This window comes from Elgaria multicarinata, chromosome 3 (assembly GCF_023053635.1).
Source record: "Elgaria multicarinata webbii isolate HBS135686 ecotype San Diego chromosome 3, rElgMul1.1.pri, whole genome shotgun sequence".
In the NCBI taxonomy this organism is placed as follows: Eukaryota; Metazoa; Chordata; class Lepidosauria; order Squamata; family Anguidae; genus Elgaria; species Elgaria multicarinata.
Window position 1 is genome coordinate 155,053,910 of NC_086173.1, and position 21,148 is coordinate 155,075,057.

The window sequence follows — 21,148 nt, forward strand, 5'->3', positions numbered from 1 at the left end:
AAGCCTTTACTTTAGCCTGTAAGTGGGTCTAGGCAGGTTGGGTGGTCTTTTTAAGAATTTTGTTTTTTCTTCAAGTTATGTTTTCCTTGTATTTTAATGTGTTTTAATCAATTTCAGACAGTTCTGTAAGCCGCCTTGAGTGCCATTTTTGGGTAGAAAGGTGCACTACAAAAAACAAAAATAAATAAATAACCACAACACCAGCCTTCTTCAAACCAGCTGGGGATTATGGGAGTTGGAGTACATCTCTGTGATGCCTGGGGATTATGGGACTCGGGGTCCATGGCTGGGGGTTATGGGGGTTGGAGTCCAGCACATGTGCAGGGCGGCGTAACCCTCAGCCTTGCTCCTTACCGGAGGGGCAGAGGCACTGGAAGCGGCCTAGCAAATCGAGACAGGAGGCTCCGTTCCGGCAAGGCCGGCTGAGGCATTCGTTGAGATTTGTTTCGCAGCGGGAGCCCACGTAGCCCTCAGGGCAGCGGCAGGTAAAGGAGCCGGGCGTATTGTGGCAGCTTCCGCCGTGTTCACAGGGGTCTGCACCTGGAAAGGGAGCGAGGAGGAGCAGGTGCAGATAAGAAAAACCGGACACCATCCACACAGGGCCAAAACAGACATGGCTTTAAATCCACGCTTGGCACAGGGCTGGAAAACCTCTTTCAAGCAGAATTCAATCTCAGAGAAACTGTCAGGAGCCAAATTCCAGCGACAGGTGAGGCTGAAGGCAAAAGCCTTTACTTTACTGGGTTTGTGAACCGCTCAGAGAGCTTCGGCTATTGGGCGGTATAAAAATGTAATACATAAATAAATAAATAAATAAATAAATGGGGCAGGGCCAAAAATACCAGCCTATTTTAGTTTAACACTCTTACTCCAGGCCCCGGTCTATATGACAACGGGATTGCTCCTCATTGAATATAAACCCGAATTCAAATCTAGGCAAAGAGTGTCACACTGCAGTAGCAAGAGCGATATATCTCCTGAATTTAGTGCTCAGAATATGCAGTTGTATGAGAGCCCTTGCGGAGCAAAGTTGCTCCGGTGGATGTGAACCTTTTTTTTTTGGTAGTGCAGTTAATGCGTACATACGCAGCTACAGAGCCCTAAAGCTTTCTCTGCGGAGCGCCGCAGTTTCATATAAGAGGAAAACTGGGTGGGGGGAGGAACGAGGCAGCAGAGGAGGACGCGATAGGTGGGAAGGCGGGAAATCGGCGGGAAATCAGCCAATCACTGTGTCCTGCCCTCAAAGCTACGCCCACATTTCAAAATTCGATTTAACTCCTCCAACGACACATAATTATAATCGGTGGAAACTCGAAGGTTGATCCAAAAGCCGCAGTAAATCGGAATTACGAATCTGCGCATTTTTCGGTTAAAAACCCGGCGTTGCAGCGAATGAGTGGATGTGTCATGTGTCCTGAAACACAAATCGGGGTAAAGAAGCTGTATAGACATCCCCCAGGAACTAAGTCGGGGGAGATGGGGCGGGGCCAGGGGAAGGAGGTGGGGCCATCTGAAGAACTCCGTGGGGGCCAGTTTGAAGTGCCAGGCCTAGTTCTTGAAGCACCCCCACCCTGGTCTAGCAGCTACTACGTTTCCCCCCCCTTCATTTTTAATCCAGAGTAGTCACAGGATTCCCAATTGGAGTGGGGCACTTGTGTGGGTGTACTCTAGAGCAAAAAAAAAAAGGGGGCAAATGTCATAGCTGTTTGGCATAGATTTAAAGTAGGGTGAGCATATGAAAAGGAGGACAGGGTTCCTGTATCTTTAACAGTTGTATGAAAAGGGAATTTCAGCAGGTGTCATTTGCATATATGGAGAACATGGTGAAATTTCCTCTTCATCATACCACTTAAAGTTGCAGGTGCCCTGCCCTCTTTTAAATCTGGTCACTCTAGTATGGCTCCTGCACCTTTAACTGTTGTGATGAAGAGGGAATTTCACCAGGTTCCCCATATATACAAATGACACCTGCTGAAATTCCCTTTTCTATGCAACTGTTAAAGATACAGGAGCCCTGTCCTCCTTTTCATATGGTCACCCTATTTAAAGTAATATCTCTAAAGTAATATCTCTAGGGAGGAGTAATCATTCTTAAACTAGGTGACTCTCGGGACACAGTAGTGCAGATACCTGCAGGATCGACTTAGTTTTTCAATGGAACCCCAAGATCTGCCAAGTAGAGCCAGAAACAAAATGGCAGCTGAGGGGGCGGAGCCATTGGTCTACGGGCATCCCATGAGCCAGACACTGGTATGACTTGCATATATATGCAAGTACAAATCTACATCTGAGTTATTACAGAATGTAGGAGCCGAATGGCCTAAATGTATAAGGTGGGAAGGGGGACAACTTGATGCTGAAGGTGCAGGGATATAAATCAAGGAAATAAAGAAATGATTCACTGCTCTGACTGGCCTCTTTGACACCTTCCAGGTGTTGGTGCCTTCCAGGTGTTTTGGACTACAATTCCAATCAGCCCCAGCCAGCAGGGATCCTGGGAGTCGTCGTCCAACACATCTGAAAAGGACCAGGTTGGGGAAAGCTGCAGTGGGGGAATGGGGTGAATTCTCCTGACCCTCTGCTGGTTGGATACAACTGAAGCATTCAATTACTTCTGATGCAAAGAAGTAATTGCCCCTCTGTATGGGTCCCTGCTCTGGGCTTCCCTCCTTCCAATCACAAAGGGCATGACTAGACGAGGGGGGTGGAGGGGGATGATCTCGCAATATGATGATTGCGAGATCCTCCCCCTCAGTCTACACGCGGTGCGCGACATCCCTGGAAGAAGAGGATGTTGCACCGGCCATTTTCCCCCCCGGATGAGTGCAGGAGTGCTCGTGCGCAAGAAGTAAGTTGTTTTTTAAAAAAACACCTCCCTCTCCCCCCATCCCATCCCGAGGAGCTCCATGGCCCATGCCCGGTTTCTGGCTCCTCCCGGTTACTCGCGAGGAGTTGAGACGAAACCGGGACAGCCGGCCACACGTCCCGCAGTCTCGGGATAATCCCGAGACTATGGGAAAAGTCGGGATAGAAGGGTAGGGCGATATTCTGGGGGAAGGGAGGGATCGTGCCTCCCTGCTCGCGGGATCCCCTATGCGATGCACAGGGACGATCCCGGGGCGATCCCCGGGATATCGCCCTGTCTAACCGTGCCCAAAGATGCACTCAGATCTAGCAGCTCATGGAGAAACAGAGGTGGGGGAGGGCCCTGTTTCTCAGAGTGCAGCTCCCTTCTTGCTCTTTCCACGGGAAAAGTAAACCATTTGGGGCAAGGCACCCTCAGAGGGCCCCTCCCTCAGAGAGTCTATCTTATTGCCGTTGTCACCAGCTTGCTGTTCATCCTGTTTCCCATCCTTGTTTCTTAACAGGTAGTGAGCAAGTGGGCCGTGGCATCCGTTCCTCCTCCTCCTCCTCACCGCCACCGTTGTCTGGGTCAGAGCGAGAGGCAGGCGAGCGAGCAGGTTGCCATGGTGAAGTGAGGGAGTTCCTCTTGCCAGTGGGCCCCCGCTGGGGTGTGGGCCCCCGGCAAGAGCCCAACCGGGCCTACCCTTGATGCCGGGCCTGACGGGCACTTCCCCTCCACCGCCCCCGGCCTGCCTTACCCATCTGGCATTCATTGATGTCTTCGTAGCACGTGGGTCCGGCGTAACCTTGTTGGCATGTGCAGACGGCATGGCCAGTGCGGAAGTCAGTATCACAGTGCGCATCAGGATGACACGGGTTGCTGAGGCAGGCGTCGTGCAGGTGGCAGAAAAGCCCTGAGGGAGCAGATAGGGGTGTTCAGCAGAACGGTCCCTGGCAGAAGCTGGTCTCTAAAGGCATACCACTCCACGCCCCAACCCGATAACCCCTTCCTCTGGCGCTCCTTAATAATAATAGGAAAAGGAAAGGAACCTCTCGTGCAAGCACTGAGTCATTACTGACTCTTGGAGGGACGCCAGCTTTCGCTGACGTTTTCTTGGCAGGCCTTCTAGCGGGGTGGTTTGCCGTTGCCTTCCCCGGCCGTGATTACCTACTCATTTTACCGACCTCGGGAGGATGGAAGGCTGAGTCGACCCGAGCCGGCTGCCCGAAACCAGCTTCCGCTGGGATCGAACTCAGGCCGTGGGGAGAGTTTCGGCTGCAGTAACTGCTGCTTTACCGCTCTGCACCACACGAGGCTCTTAATAATAATAATAATAATAATAATAATAATAATAATAATTCTTATCCGCCTCTCCCTCTGGATCGAGGCGGGGTACAACACAAATGCAAACACCACAAAATACATATAACTAATTAAAACATTTAAAACTAATACATTATTAAAAGCAACACAATATTAACAGACATCTTAAAATTTAACTGGGTAGACCTGCCAGCACTACATGCCTCCATACAACAGCCCTAGGCCCTAGCCTATTTATTTATTTATTTACAATATTTATATACCGCTCACCATTCAAAATTTCGGAATGGTGTACAAGATAAAATAAAATAAAAACAGATTAAAACAGATGTTTTTAAAAGAAGCAAAATGCAAAGTGAACCGTGGCTGGTCATCAAGGGAAGGCCTCCTGGAACAACGGCATTTCCAGGAGGCGCTGAAAGGAATACAAATTTGGCGCCTGCCTGACCTCCAGAGGCAGGGAGTTCCGTAGGAGGTGGGCTACCCTAGCCTAGAGTCTCCCCCACCAGTTATAGGTAGTGTTGCAGTGATGTGTTATCACAGAATGTTCACAAACATTCCAAATTCCAAGGAGAGAAAGGTAATTCATGGCCTGTTGCGGAGAAAAGGGTGGTGGAGCAATTCAAATTGCATGCAATAGATAAACTAGGGTGATCCTATGGAAAGGAGGAAAGGGCTCCAGTATCTTTGACAGTTGTATTAAAAGGAAAATTTCAGCAGGTGTCATTTGAATGCATGCAGCACCTGGTGAAACCCCTCTTCATCACAACAGTTAAAGCTGCAGGAGCTATACTGGAGTGACCAGATACAAAAGAAGGCAGGGCTCCTGCAGCTTTAACTGTTGTGTTGAAGAGGGGATTTCACCAAGTGCTGCAGGCGTACAAATGACACCTGCTGAAATTCCCTTTTCTATACAACTGTTAAAGATACAGGAGCCCTGTCCTCCTTTCCATAGGGTCACCCTAGTTAAACAACCCATCCTCTATCCATCACTGCCTGTGAGCAATTATCTACTGCAGCTTGATGTGACCGGCCAAGCTTTCACATCTTGCAGTGTTTGTAAAAAAGTATTCCAAATGCTAACAACAATGCGTCGCAGTAGAATGTTGACAAACAGTGCAACTTCTGTCAAGGAAGAGAAAGGTCAGTGTGGCTGGCAAACATCCTGAATTAAGGATGTTTATTAGTTATTACACCCATCTAAGCCTAGAGGACTCTGACCATTGATTCTGTTTCTCAGACGCCACGAAACAAGTAGTTTTTGTATAATAGCCAGACTGAGTATGTTGTGTACACTTTACTACAGCAGGAAGACACTGGACCATTAAGGAAGTAGAGAGCTTCCTGACTTCCTTGTTTATCCATTCTCCTTGGAGGCTGGAAGTCTGTCAGCTCTTTGATAGTATTGTGATGTCAGCTGTCTTATTTCCGAACCCTTTCCTAATGTGAAATCTGCATTTTTCTCCACTGCAACAACACCCCAAGGAGACACTTTCCACAAGTGGAATATAGCAGAATAATGCAACTGCACAATAGGAAAATACATTTTCTTTCACTTTCACAAATAATATTTCATTTTCCCCACTCTTTTTTTAAAAAAAAACTTGGGAAAGGGCTCTGAGAAAACAGAAGCAAATCCAGAGGGTCACGATGTTGTCTTAAAAACCCATAAACCACCATGAGCAGGAAATGGGAAGCACACGATAAATGCCTTGTGTAGAAAAGCTTGTCGTTTTAAAAGGGGGAATGAGGATTAGAGGGCTTAATGGGTTAATACCACTTTCCCAATCTGGCACCCTCCAGATGTGTTGAAGTGCAACTCCCATCATCCCCAGCCAGCCATGCTAGCTGGGGATGGTGGGAGTTGTAGTCTAACACATCTAGAGGGCCCCAGATTGGGAAGGCTGGTTTAGAACGTAAGGAGAGTGGGCAGACTTGAGTCTTACCTGTCCAACCTGGGAGGCAGTGACAGGAGTACGATCCCATTCCATCCTGGCAGGTGGCGCCATTGCGACACTGATGCCCCTCGCAGTCATCCGGGTTCACCTCGCAGTATTGACCTGTGTAGCCTGTAGGGGGAGACAGTGAGATTAGACACTTTCGTGGAGGATAAGGGTGGATCTAGACAGCGTCCTGAAGGCGCTTGCGTGCGCCTCCAGTGCGCCCCGAAACTGATTGTGTAGATCCTGCCTACCTGCTGTCCAGAAGAGACAGAGGAGGAGGCAGCGGCAGCCCCGCGTCGCCCCTCGCAGGGACGGGGCGAAAAGTTTCCGGCCTTGGCGGCTTCGCTGGAGAATCCGGCTGCCGCCGCCGCCCACCTCCCCGCCGGCCTCCTGCTGCCGGCGAAAGAGGCACCCGGGTCGGAGAGCTTGGCGGAGGCCGAGGCCAGAAACTTTTCACCCCGTCCCTGCAAGGGGCGACGCGGGGCCGCCGCCGCTGCCTCCTCCTCCGTCTCTTTTGGCCAGCAGGTAGGCAGGATCTACACAATCAGTTTCGGGGTGCACTGGAGGCGCACGCAAGCACCTTCAGGAAGCTGTCTAGACCTGCCCTAAGACTCTTGATGGCTGCTAGTCCTGATGGTTTTCACCAGGAGCAGAGGTAGCCTGCCATTGAATAACAGCCTCTGGGGAACAGCAGCAGCAGAAGGCTGTGGCCCTCGTCTCCTGCTTCTGGGCTTCCCAACAGGCATGCAGTTGGCCACTGGGGGAAACAGGACGCTGGACTACACGGGGATTCTAGGACTCTATATGGTGATGCCTACTGAAACAGCCCTATCTATTAGTTACATAATTGGTTACTACATAAAATTAGTTTTTTGTATTTTATGGTGTTTTTATTTGTGTTGTACCCCGCCTCGATCCAGAAGGAGAGGCGGGTAACCAATAAATAAAATTATTATTGTTGTTGTTGTTGTTGTTGTTGTTATTATTATTATTATTATTATTATTATTATTATTATTATTATTATGTCTCTTTTAAGAATTTTTATCCTACTTCTTAGCCAAAAAGGTTCCCGGAGTGGCTTACGTATAATAGAAAAACAAGATAGCACCTCCCTGCAAGCTTACAATTTAAAAAGACATGGCATGCAAGGAAAAAGGGATGGGGAGGGAAGAGGAAAACAAAAGAAAGTCTTTCAGCAGGACTGGAGGAATGGCCTGGCTTCCCCGAGTGTCATTTTCTTGGCAGAAAGGCAGGTCCAAATCTATTACATCTCACACATTTAGTCCAGACGGAACTCAGTTCCTTGGGCCCAGTTCCAAGTTGCTCACCGTGGAGGCACAGGCAGCCGTGGTACCGTTCGTCCACGTGGTGGCAGGTGCCGCCATGTTGGCAGACGTCCGGGGAACAAGGCCCCAGGCGGTTCTGGCAGAGCGGGCCGGTGGAGCTGGCTGGGCAGATGCAGCGGAAAGAGCCAATGTTATTAATGCAGCTGCCTCCGTTGAGGCAGGGGCTGGGGTGCCCGAAGCACTCGTTGACGTCGTGTTGGCAGGTGTGTCCGTCGAACCCGGGTCGGCACTGGCACACGATGACCGGGTAGGTGATGACGCAGGTCCCTCCGTTGGCGCAGGGATTCGCTGGGCAGAAGTCCATGAGCTGACAATGCTTTCCTGGAAAGAGAGCAAATGCAAGGCTTTGTGGAACGAGTGGGCTTTGAGGATCGTGACAAAACGGCATTTTATTTGATTGTTTAGACGTATATTTTATTTATTTATTTATTTATTTATTTATTTTTGCATTTATATCTTGCCTTTTCTCCTCCAAGGAGCCCAAGGCAGCATACATAATCCTCCTCCTCCTCTTCATTTTATGTTCAGAGGAGGGCAACCAGGATGATCAGGGGTCTGGAAACAAAGCCCTATGAAGAGAGACTGAAGGAACTGGGCATGTTTAGCCTGGAGAAGAGAAGATTGAGGGGAGACATGATAGCACTCTTCAAATACTTAAAAGGTTGTCACACAGAGGAGGACCAGGATCTCTTCTCAATCCTCCCAGAGTGCAGGACACAGAATAACGGGCTCAAGTTAAAGGAAGCCAGATTCCAGCAGGACATCAGGAAAAACTTCCTGACTGTTAGAGCAGTACGACAATGGAATCAGTTACCCAGGGACTGTGTTGTTTATAAGATGCAGCCACCACCTCTCAGCCATATCACGCTTTCCCCTCTGAAACTGCGCTTTTTCACAGTTTCGTTTTACCACGACTTTTTCAGTTGCTCCAAGATCACCACATTGTTTCTTCATTTGTCAGTGGTGGCTTCGGGTCAGTATCAAGTATTTGAAGAGTGCTATCATGTCTCCTCTCAATCTTCTCTTCTCCAGGCTAAACATGCCCAGTTCTTTCAGTCTCTCTTCATAGGGCTTTGTTTCCAGACCCCTGATCATCCTGGTTGCCCTCCTCTGAACACACTCCAGCATGTCTGTGTCCTTCTTGAATTACCATTCAAAGAAGGGGGAGCATAAGATCATTAACTCCAGGGTTTCAAGTTACCACACCACACCAGTGTTTCTTACTCCTGAGAACATCAGGCGAAAGGTCGATCTAATCCAGTATCCTGTTTCCGACAGTAGCCAGCCAGATGTTTCCTGGATATCCACCAGCAGGGCAGGGCATGAAGTCGAGGGCCCGCCCCTACTATTCCCCCTGCAGCAAGGGGTGGCACATTCAGGGGCATACGACCTCACAACATGGGAGGGGGCGGGGATGCTCCATTCAGCGATTGTGGCTTAGTCAGTCCCTGTAACAGGAGAATGGGCGGAAGAACAATTGGCCACAGGGGAGGGTGATGGGAGGGTGGGTGGAGCTGGAGCCAGTGACAGGTGGGGAGAGTCAACTGCCATCTTCACCCTGCGGGGAAGAAGATGCGAGGGAGACTGGAGCAGGCTGGGACCATCAGAGCCTGCTTCAGTTGGAACCCCCCCCCCCCATCTTCACCTTGTGGGGAAGAATGAGCTGTTGGTTTCCCCCTCCATTGGGAGATGAGAGGACGGAGCAGGGCCTTCCCACCAGCCTAAACAGTCTCCTTAATTTCTTTTTATTTCCTCCCTCTTCCCTCCCCATCCACTTTTCCTTGTGTGTCATGTCTTTTTTAAAATGTAAGCCTGAGGGTAGGGACTGTCTTCTTTACTGATACATTGTAAGCCGCTCCGAGAACCTTTTGGCTGAGGTGCCGGATAAAAATACTCTAAATAAATAAATAAATAAATAAATAAAACTGGGCAAGTCGGTTAGTAGAGGGCGTTGAAGTCAGAGGAGTTAGGGAAGAGGTGCTGAGCTGCGGACCTGCAGGCCAAATTTGGCCAGGCTGGGGGTCACAATCTGACGCTCCAGGCCTCCCCAGACACTCACGCCCCCTTCTCTGGCTCCTCCCCACCAAGTGCCAATCGTTTGGCGGTTTACCAGCTTTTGCGTGATTGTTCCCCATTCAAAAACGTCGAACTGCCTCTCCTATGTCTTAGGCCTTAGCAAGACGGGCCTTTATCACAGGGCGAACCCCGGGATCATCCCACATGACGCACAGGGGATCCCAAGATCAGGGAGGGATCATCCCTCCCTTGCCACGGGATAGAGGCCTACACTTTGGGCCTGGTTTTTCCGCGGTCTCGGGCTGAGCCCGAGACCACGGAACATGTGGCCCGTTGACCTGGCTCCACGCAATTAGAGCCGGGCACGGGATGCAGCGCTCCTCAGGAACGCTGTACCCATCAGGGGTAGGGTGGGGGGAGCAGGGAAATTAATTTTTTAAAAAAACACGACCTACCTTTGCGCATGACCGTTCGTGCGCTCCTGTTTCTTTAAAAATAAAAAATGGCGGGTGCGACGTCTCTCTTCCTGAGGTCGTCGCGCCTCACATGTAAATGGAGGAAGGATCTCACATTAATCACAACATGAGATCTTCCCTCCTCCGTTGCGGACTATAAGGTAGGTCTGGCTAAGGCCTTAGTTACTGACAGTAAGAGCTTTAAGTTAAAATATTATTTATTTATTTATTTATTTATTACCTTTATATCCCGCTTTTTTTCCTTCAAGGAACCCAAGGCGGCGTATATAATCCTTCTCCCCTCCATATTATGCTCACAACAACCACCCTGTGAGGTGGGTTGGGCTGAGAGTCTGTGACTGGCTCAAAGTCACCCAGTGGGCTTCCACGGCCGAGTGGGGACTAGAACCCGGATCTCCCGACTCCCAGTCCAACACCTTAGCCACTACGCCACACAGCTCTCACACCACACTGGCTTCTCTCTAAAGCGTTGCACTTCCCTTTCCAAAGAGTCAGCCTCACAGGTGGGCGCCTCTTCTTCCCTGCCATACCTGTCCATCCTGACATGCACTGGCACTGGTACTGCTTCCCAGAGAGCCGCTGGCACGATCCTCCATGTTGGCAGGGTGAAGGGAAGCAGGGATCTCCAACCACGCCCTGGCATTGATCCCCAGTGAAGCCAGGAGGGCATACGCAAGTGTAGGCAGGAGGGCTTGGGGCCTGAAGGAGCTGGAGGGAGCAGGTGCCCCCATTCTGGCAGCGCCCAGGGGCACAGGGGTCCGTAAACTGGCACAGGTCTCCTTTGTAGCCAGCGAGGCACCTGCCAAGGCAAAAACAAAGAAGGAAAATACAGAAGTGCTCCAGGGGTGTGTGTCTATATGTGTTTTTTAACCCGCAGTGGCTGCGCAGTTAGATCAATGTTCTTTCACCCAGGGACGAAATCCAAACAGCCCCTAAGCACGACTTCACACTTTCAGCGACAGAGGGTTCAAAAGTGCTTTATTGATTAGTAATCAAGGTCTGGTCTCTTCAAAGGGAGCAATCAGACAAAGACATTGGGAATTCAGCACAGCATTTGAGCCTGCAAGGGGCAGGGCCCAGTAGCAGCATAAACCAATCAGAACATAACACTGGAGCATAGCTAATTTTGCTAAACAATCCCCTTTGTTCTATAAACAATCCCTTTGCCTTACAGTAAGTTACAGAAAGTTAACTTTGACACAGGAGTCTGTGTTAAAGAAGTTATACGACACAGCCGCAAACACGCAGTCTCTGCAGGGGTTTTCTGTGAAACTGCGCATTTTCGCGGTGCTGTTTTACCTTGAGTTTTTTCTTTGTTCCAAGGTCACTTTGGTTTCCAGCCGTATGTCAATAGGGGCATCAATTCGGGTTGAGTATCGTGGGCGTCCTTTGGGGCATCTTCAGCCACTCGGGACTCCCTACTGCCGCCCATTGACACACCCTTCCTTCTTTATGCATGCGCATTTGCGAAGCACTATCAGGTACGCTGTCTCAGGTTAGTTGAGAGGCAGATTAGGGAACAGGGACTCAAGCAGTGTTGGATGGGGTTGTACTCCCCCGGAAGACTCAGGCTCACAGTGGGCCCATTCAGAAGACACCTTAAACCGTGGCTTTAACCATGGTGAATAAGGCTTTAGCAAGAGGAATCTGTATTAGAGAAACATGTAGTTTAAAAAGACAACAACGTGCAGAACAGGAAAAGTTAGAGATAGAAATTAAAAACTTGGAGGAAAGATATTGGCAAAGTAAAGATAAATATAAATTAGTGGAAATACAAGCTAAGAAGAAACAATTAGAAAACTTAAATATAGAAGAGATTCAAAAGAATTTAATGTATATGAAAAGGGAATATTTTGAAAACAGTGATAAGAACTCGAGGTTGCTTGCCAAGCTCACACAAAAAGAAAAAGGGAGGAATGGGATAGAAACGTTGAAAGATAGCCGAGGGAATTATTGTCATGCAATGAAAGCTAAAATAAAAATTTTTCAGGAATTTTATCAGGAATTGTACAAGGGTAAAGAAATTCAACAAGAAAAGGTGGAGGAGTATATTGGAAGGTTTATAAAGAAGGAAATAAAATCAGAATATAAGGAGTTAATGGAGTCAGTAATAACTCAAAGAGAAGTTGAAGAGGTTATTGATAAGTTAAAAGTGGGTAAATCACCAGGAGCAGATGGTTTGGGTCCAGAATATTATAAGGTCTTCAAAGATTGTTTAGTTCCAAAATTAATGGAACTTTATAATAGGATATTATCAGGAGAGAAGATACCTGAATCATGGGAACATTCAGTGATAATTCTGATCCCAAAACCAGATAAAGATTTGACTAATCCCGATTCTTATAGACCTATTTCTTTAATAAATCAGGATGCTAAAATTTTTACATCTATTATGGCCAAACGACTAAATAAATTTTTGGCAGAATATATAGGAGCAGATCAATGTGGGTTTGTGGTAGGAAGACATATGCATAATTTAGTGGGTAGAGTTTTAAATGTAATAAATGTAATAAAAAAAGCAAATATTAAGGCAGGTATTATGGCATTAGATATTTTTAAAGCTTTTGATTGTGTGAGCTGGCAGGCACTAAAGAGTATTATAGATAAATTGGGATTTGGAAATAAATTTAAAAATGTAATAGAACAGCTATATTCCCAAAATACGGCGGTAGTGGTGGTAAATGACGGACTTACTGAAAAGATACGACTAGCCAGAGGAACAAGACAAGGATGTCCGCTCTCGCCGGTCCTTTTTGTAATGGTTATGGAAGTTTTGGCGAAGGCACTAAGGGAGGATAAAGAATTAGAAGGAATTGGAGAGGTAAGGGAAATAAAGCTAAACATGTTTGCGGATGATACTTTATTGACCATTAAGAATCCATTAAGAAAATTAGAAAGAATTAAATATCAGTTGAGGGAATTTGAGGAAATTACAGGGTTAAAAATAAATTGGTCTAAATCAGAGATGATGTTGTTTAACTATACTAAGATGGAAGAAAAGGATTGGGAATTTAAGGGAATGGAATTGAAAGTTAAGAACGAGATTAAATATTTGGGAATTAAAATTACAAAAAATCTAGAGAATTTAGAAAGGGAAAATTTAACGAGGTTAAAGAAGGAGGTACTAGAGAAATTGGAAAAATATAAAAGATTAAATTTATCTTGGTTTGGGAGAATAGCTTTGATAAAAATGAAGATATTAGCTAAAATTAATTTTGTATTTCGGATGCTACCTATAAAAATATCAGAAACCGAGATAAAAAGTTGGCAAAATATTATTAATAAATACTGTAATGGAGAAAAGAGAGCAAGAGTGAATAAAAATAATTGGTACCTAAGCCAAAAAAAGGGGGGAATGGGTCTCCCAAACATAAAATTATACTACGTAGCAAATAGATTAAGACATGTTGTAGAAGCAATTATGGGAGTAGGAGATTTATATTGGATGGAAGAAAAAATCATAAGTAAGGTAGAGATGAATCTGGAGAATGTTTTTTTTAAAGATGGAGGAAGAAAGTGGGTTGGAAGTATAGATAATCCACTCCTGAGGACTCAATGGGAAATTTGGAGTAAATTTAAAGGGAAGCTGCTTCCGAGCAACTCTCCCTTAGCACCGATAATAATGTTAAAGAATTTCCCAGAGGATCTAAAGGGCAGATTATGTAAAATATTAAAAGAGAAAAATAAAATAAAATTAAAGGATTGGGTAAGAGATATTAAAACAAGAGAAGATATGGAAAATTTGTTAAAGGAGAAGAAGCTATCTTGGCTAGAATATGGTCAATTAGAACAATGGAATAAAAAGTGGATTAAAGATAATAGAATGTGCAGAAAGATGACGAGGTTTGAAGAATTAGTAGTAAGTAAGGAGAAAGGAAAAGGAGGTAGTATAGTTTCAAAAGGATTAATGAGTGAAATATATAAAATATTATTAGAGAAGGAGTTTAGAGAGAATACAGAGAAAATGATTTGGGAATCAGATTTGAAGATACAAATAGGGCGACAGAGCTGGGAGGGACTATGGAAACAAAGAGTGTTGAGAAGTTTATCAGTAAGAATAAAGGAGAATTATTTTAAAATTTTATGGAGGTGGTACCTAACCCCGGTTAGATTGAATAAGATAAGTGATCAACATTCAGCAAATTGTTGGAGAGGATGTGGGGAAAAAGGAACGTATTTACATATGTGGTGGCAATGCAAATATGTACAAAGATTATGGAAGATGGTGTTTTCAGAAATTGAAGAAATAGTGGGAATGAAAATAGAACAAACACCAAAAATAGCATTGCTGTCACTATTTGAAGATATAAAGTGTGGAAAAGGAACTATAGAGCTGATATCGAGTTTGTTGGTTGCAGCACGATTGATGATAGCTAGGAACTGGAAGATCCAAGGGGAATATTCTATTGAGGAATGGTATAAAGTAGTATGGGACATAGCCATTAATGATAAACTGACATGCAATATTAAGTGGAGAAAAGGCGTAACTAAAATAAATGAGTTCGAAGGAATCTGGAAACAGTTCCTAGTGTTCGTGTTTACTAAGGGAAGTGGGAAACCACCAGCAGAAGAAATGATTAGATTTTGGACTCAAGAATGATCCCGAGGTGGGGGGTGCACTTTTATGTTAAGAATGAAGATGTTGTAGTGTGATAAGGCATATGTAATAGTTTTTGATATTTGTACTCAACAATTATTCAATATGTATGCAGCAGATATTTGATGTATTTTTTTCTTATTGTGTTTGTTTCAGTTATATTTGGAAATGTTTATCTATGTTTATATAGTGTTGAAAATGAATAAAAATTATTATAAAAAAAAAATAAAGTGTCTTCTGAATGGGGGCACTGAATTAAGGCAGGAGTGTTAAGGTGAACATTCTGTTCTGCTTGTTTTGATGTACATGAGAGCCCCCATAATGGGCATAACTTTTCCTGGCTGTTATGCAGTGTGTCTTTCCCCCATTCTAAAAGATAGAAATGCCTAAGGCTTAGTTACTGGCAGAAAGAGCTATAGGTCCTGTTCAGAAGACACCTTAAACAACGGCTTTAACCACAGTGGCAGAAAGCCAGGCCCTTTGCAGAAGACACCTTAAACTAGGGTGACCCTATGAAAAGGAGGACAGGGCTCCTGTATCTTTAACAGTTGTATTGAAAAGGAAATTTCAGCAGGTGTAATTTGTATATATGGGGAATCTGGGGAAATTTCCTCTTCATCACAACAATTAAAGCTGCAGGTGCCCTGCCCTCTTTTAAATCTGGTCACAGCATAGCTGCAGTATAACTCCTGCAGTTTCAACTGTCGTGATGAAGAGGAAATTTCATCAGGTGCTGCATGCACACAAATGACACCTGCTGAAATTCCCTTTTCTATGCAACTGTTAAAGATACAGGAGCCCTGTCCTCCTTTTCATAGGGTCACCCTACCTTAAACTATGGCTTTAACTACGTGACTAAGGCAAAAAGCCTTATTCATCGCGGTTAAAGCCATGGTTTAAGGTGTCTTCTGAACACAGCCCGGCTTTCTGGCTTAATCACCATGATTAAAGCCATGGTTTAAGGTGTCTTCTGAACGGGGCCAGTGTGGGTCTGTTACTGGAATCGGCCCTGAACCTGCATGTCCAGGTTTCAGCGGTGGCCAAGAGTGAGGCTAGTGCACCAATTGTGCCCATTCCTAGAGATATATGGCCATGGTCATGTACAGTTAAATCCCATTTGGACTACAAATAAAGGTACAAGTTATAAATAAAATAAATAATTTTTGACACACACTGGTTTATCAGTGCCTGGACTTCTATCTCAGGAGCTGTATCCAACATCAGGACCCAATCCTGAGGCGCGGGAGGGGGGAGGCAGTGGAAGAGGTGGAATTAAATGAGAATTAGGAGAGTGTCTCTGAGCGTGTGCAGAGTGCCCTTGCACAGAAGCACCAGTCGAGCGTTGGCCAAGGTGGAGTGGGGAGAGACCCAGTTTCAAATATTCTCTGAGCCACGAAGCTCATCAAGGGACAACTAGACTCCATTGCAATCTCCCAGCCCCACCTACCTTGCAGGGCTGTTGCGATGATAACGAGGGCAGGGTGGGAAAACAGTTCTTTACGTCACCCTGAACTCCTTAGCGGAAGGGTGGGGCAGGAAAAAATGGGAATAAATTCAGGCTGAGTCATCCTTTGCATGGTTCATTTCCAGAAGTTCGAGCACCTTCCTGTAAATTTGGCCTTCTCTAGCACATTGACCCTTTATGCCGGATATTTTACTTACATTTGGATGCCACCGTCCCTTGAAGGGCGCAGCTGAGTGGTAGAGCTCAGTATGTGCAAAAGGTTTCAGGTTCAATCCCCAGGATGTCTGGGGGCTGTCTATACATGGGGGAAGCCCTGCGGTGGGTGTGGATCTGGGCCTCGTCAGACGACGTATGTGCAGATTTGTAGCCCAGGGATGCTGCGTTTTGAAAATGTCAGGGATTTACCCTGACTTGTTCAAAGGAAGCAATGTCAACATGGAACTCATTCTAAGCCTGCGTGAGATACTGGTTCCCCTCTATTCAGCCCTGGTTAGGCCTCATCCTGAGTATTGCGTCCAGTTCTGGGCACCACACTTCAAGAAGGACGCAAACAAGCTGGAGCGTGTTCAGAGGAGGGCAACCAGGATGATCAGGGGTCTGGAAACAAAGCCCTATGAGGAGAGACTGAAAGAACTGGGCAGGTTTAGCCTGGAGAACAGAAGGCTGAGGGGAGACATGATAGCACTCTTCAAATACTTGAAAGGTTGTCACACAGAGGAGGGCCAGGATCTCTTCTCGATCCTCCCAGAGTGCAGGACACGGAATAATGGGCTCAAGCTACAGGAAGCCAGATTCCAGCTGGACATCAGGAAAAACTTCCTGATTGTTAGAGCAGTACGACAATGGAACCAGTTACTTAGGGAGGTTGTGGGCTCTCCCACACTAGAGGCCTTCAAGAGGCATCTGGCATCTGTCAGTGATGCTTTAGGGTGGATTCCTGCATTGAGCAGGGGGTTGGACTCGATGGCCTTATATAGGTCCCTTGCAACTCTACGATTCTATGATTCTCCATGTAACGTCGCTCCATGGCTAATCCAGGGCCAACCCAGAATGGAGCCCAGTGGAAGGTGACCAGCAATTGGTCGCATCCCACCAAGAAGAGGACAGGGGCAACATTGGGACCTGGATGGCCGCCCAGAACCCCTGCTCTCCCTCCTCAGCATTGGGATTACCTGGTGACGCCCTGAAAGAGGGAAAGTTCAGGGTTGAGGAGGGAGGCGGTGCCAACCTGGCGCCATGAAGACAGCCCCCAGGTAGGTAGGTCTAGGAAAGATGCCTTCCTTGATCCCAGGAGAGCCAGCCAGTGTTGACAATGCAGGGCTAGAAGGACCAATCGCCTGACTCAGTCTAAGCCTACGCCCTATCTTCCTATCTCAATCAGCCTTTTATTTAGAACCATGAGGACTGGGACCTTACTTTCCATTTAGAGGAAAGACGCAGAAGGTCCCAGGGTTGACCTTTGAAGAGTGGTTGGCGGTGCCTTTAGGCCTCCTTTGGCCTGCTCCCGCCCCACAAAAAATGAAAAGTCTTGCAAGACTTTTGGGCAAAGGAAACAGAAACATGCAGACTTACTGGCAGGTGAAAGTCCCATTGGGGTGACTCAGACAGGTTCCACCATTCTTGCAGGAAGTTCGGGTACAGGAGAAACCTGGCAGGGAAAATCATCCATACCATTAGGGTAGGACTCTGGGGCAGACATCCAGGGGCCCACATGACAGAATGGGCCGGAAGCCTTCCCAAGATGCAGTGGAGCTAGTTCACCACATTTTGAATAGGGTGACCCTATGGAAAGGAGGACAGGGCTCCTGTATTTTTAACAGTTGTACAGAAAAGAGAATTTTGGCAGGTGTCATTTGTATGCATGCAGCACCTGGTGAAATTCCCTCTTCATCACCACAGTTAAAGCTGCAGGAGCCCTGCCTAGAGTGAGCCGATACAAAAGAGGGCACGGCTCCTGGAGCATTAACTGAAAAGGGGATTTCACAAGGTGCGGTATGCCTACAAATGACACCTGCTGAAATTCCCCTTTACCATATATCTGTAAAAGACACAGGAGCCCTGTCCTCCTTTCCATAGTGTCACCCTAATTTTGAAGGAACTGAAGTTTTACACATGATGGCCATCTAAAGCAGCGGTGAGGAACCTATGGCCCTCCAGAAGTTGTTGGACTGCAATTCCTATCAGCCCAGCCAGCATAGCCAGCAGTGAAGGATGATGGGAATTGCTGTCCAACAACATTTGGAGGGCCTCACATTCCCTACCTTGATCTAAAGAGCGCCCTTCTTAAAAGCCATTCCATCCAAAGCCTAAATTACCTAAATGCACAACTGAATGGACCAAGGATTTTACAGCAGATGGATCAATCAATAGGCTGAGTTCTCATAAAGAACAGAGGAGGTGGGCAGCCTGTATCTGGGCTGTACTGCTTCAGACTGAGTGTTACTCCATAGACAGATAGATAGGAAAAATAGACTAAAAACAGTAATTTCAAAATATATTTCGAACTCTCTCTCTCTCTCTCTCTCTCTCTCTCTCTCTCTCTCTCTCTCTCTCTCTCTCTGTAATCCCCGCACACAGAAATCATACATGTCAGGCAGAAGGGTTCAAGCTTACCCTAAACTGCCTGTTTTCTACATGCAGGGATTTGTTGTTGTTGGTTACCATTGTGGTTCTCAAAGGCCAAACCAGACATTTCTTTAAATCTGTGTCAAGCAGCTATGTCTTTCCCAGGGCTGTAGCCAAGGGTGGGCCTGCTCCCCCTAAATTTTCTCTGCCCCCACCATTTCTTTTTAGAAACAAATGATTAAAAAAAAGTTTACAATCCCCCCCCCCCAAAAAAACACCTGCAAAACAGAGGAACTGCTCCTCTACTTTTTGGGTGCCCCCCTCAGAACCTTTAGGCTGGCAATGGGCCTGTCTCCCACTCCCAATTTTTACTCTAAAGTAGGTGCAGAGGCCCTAATCTGGCTTTTAAAAGCCTTCCCACACACACACACACCCATGCTAAGATAACAGTTCAAATCACAGATACCTTGAGAGTAAAAATTGCATTGGGGGTGAGGGAGAAGTAGCTGCTAAACACAGAATTTAAAGTAATGTCTGTTTTGGCTCTGTGGGAGGGAGTAGGGTGACCATATGGAAAGGAAGACAGGGCTCCTGTATCTTTAACAGTTGAATGAAAAAGGAATTTCCGCAGGTGTCATTGGTCATTGGCACCTGGTGAAATTCCCTCTTCACCACAACAGTTAAAGCTGCAGGAGCCCTGCCTAGCGTGACCAGATACAAAAGAGGGCAGGGCTCCTGCAGCTTTAGCTGTTGTAACAAAGAGGGAATTTCACCAGGTGCTGCATGCATACAAATCACACCTGCTGAAATTCCTTTTTCTATACAACTGTTAAAGTAGGGTGACCCTATGAAAAGGAGGACAGTGCTCCTGTATTTTTAACAGTGGCATAGAAAAGGGAATTTCAGCAGGTGTCATTTGTATATATGGAGAACCCGGTGGCATTCTCTCTTCATCACAACAATTAAAGCTGCAGGAGCTATACTAGAGTGACCAGATTTAAAAGAGGGCAGGGCACCTGCAACTTTAACTGTTGTGATGAAGAGGAAATTTCACCAGGGCAGGATCTACATTACTGCTTATAATGGTTTATAAGGGTTATGACAACTGTTCAGGCCCAGGACACATTACATATACCATTTTCATACCGTTTTAAAAGTGTTATATCCTGCTTGGTGTAGATCGGCCCCAGGTTCCCCCTATATACAAATGACACCTGCTGAAATTTCCTTTTCAATACAACTGTTAAAGATACAGGAGCCCTGTCCTCCTTTCCACACGGTCACCCTAGGAGGGAGCATAGTTCAATGGCTGCACAACAAGCTTTGTGGCAGAAGTTCAATTCCTAGTAACTGTAGCTCAAAGAGTTGGAAGAAGCGGAGCTGGGAAGGGTCCCCACGCACAACTGATATTATGTACAACAAACACCTGGCTTATTGTGTCTAACACCCTATGAATGGTGAAACACATTAATCTCTTTCATGTTTCTCCACGCCGCATTTAAGCCTCCTATAATTCGCACATGTTTTGCACACGCCTGCCCAGAGGGACATTTACGCATGCTGTTTTGCCCGGTTCCATGCATGTCCACAAACACACAGGCTGAAACTGTGACAAAGATCGTACCCAAGAGCAATTCAGCCTACATCTGGTTGCCAACTTTTCAATCAGCCCTAGCAGCTGTGCCTTTAATGGCAACTTGATCTGGGGCAATTAACAGGTGAGAGCATGGATCTCCCTGCCAAGAGGATGACGCTTCACCTACTCACTGAGTGGCACAGCTACCCAGGCCAGTTGAGTAGTTGGCAACCCTAACCAATCAGTGTTCTACCCCCTACCCCAGAAGTTGGCCTACTTTGACTTACCTCGAGCGAGCGGAATCAAAGCCAGCAGCAGCAAATGCTTCATCCTGTCTTGCAGACCCCCTCCCCCATTCACCCTCCAGGCACTCCTTCCCCCAACTTCTTTCAGCTCCAGGGGTGATCCTGGAACTCGGAACCCAGGCGTCCAAAGGAGGGTGCCAAATCAAAGCCAAGCAATCTGACAGAAGCAGATCAAGATGTCCCCCCACCCATTGGGCCCCCAGATCTCTAGATGGGCTGTATGACTCTGTGCAATGAATTCATCCCCGTTATGTCTGCGTCCCCCCCCCCCCTTAAAGAACGAGGCACATCCTGACTTCTCTACTCCATTGTCGAAGGCTTCCTGCCCCATACAATGCCTGGGAGGGGAAAGATTTCCTGTTACCCAGGGCACTCTTGTCAACATGCAAAAAGGGTGGGGGATATTAGGGTGGGGACAGAACCAGGGAGGGGGCACTGTGCGCAGCGGATCAGAGGCACCGAGGGAGTTGCTACCCAATGTTGGACAAAGCGGGCCTACAAGACTGCAGCTAAACAGCAGGCCGGAAATACTCTCACTGAGGACAAATCTTGTGTTGTAACTAAACTGGTTGATTTCAGTGTGGGAGACCCGAGTTCAAATCCTGAGCATCCCAGGTTTTGCTCGCTGAGTTTTCTGCAACGTCGTGTCACCCCTACTCAGGAAAGATCTGTCAAAAATGGTCCCTGGCC

At 46.7% G+C, this 21,148-nt stretch overlaps 1 protein-coding gene across 1 annotated transcript in view; it reads right to left on the minus strand.

Annotated features, from left to right (window-relative positions):
- Positions 1 to 20,515, minus strand: part of NOTCH4 (notch receptor 4) — a 60,963-nt gene extending 40,448 nt beyond the window's left edge. Inside the window, exons 1-7 of the mRNA XM_063122464.1 lie at positions 20,441 to 20,515; positions 17,585 to 17,660; positions 10,481 to 10,749; positions 7,441 to 7,779; positions 6,115 to 6,237; positions 3,603 to 3,758; positions 355 to 540 (exon numbers count right to left, since the gene is read on the minus strand). Coding sequence (XP_062978534.1) covers positions 355 to 540; positions 3,603 to 3,758; positions 6,115 to 6,237; positions 7,441 to 7,779; positions 10,481 to 10,749; positions 17,585 to 17,660; positions 20,441 to 20,483 — 1,192 coding nt within the window. The 5' untranslated portion in view covers positions 20,484 to 20,515. The remainder of the gene's footprint in view (positions 1 to 354; positions 541 to 3,602; positions 3,759 to 6,114; positions 6,238 to 7,440; positions 7,780 to 10,480; positions 10,750 to 17,584; positions 17,661 to 20,440) is intronic.
- Between the last annotated feature and the right edge of the window lie 633 nt (positions 20,516 to 21,148).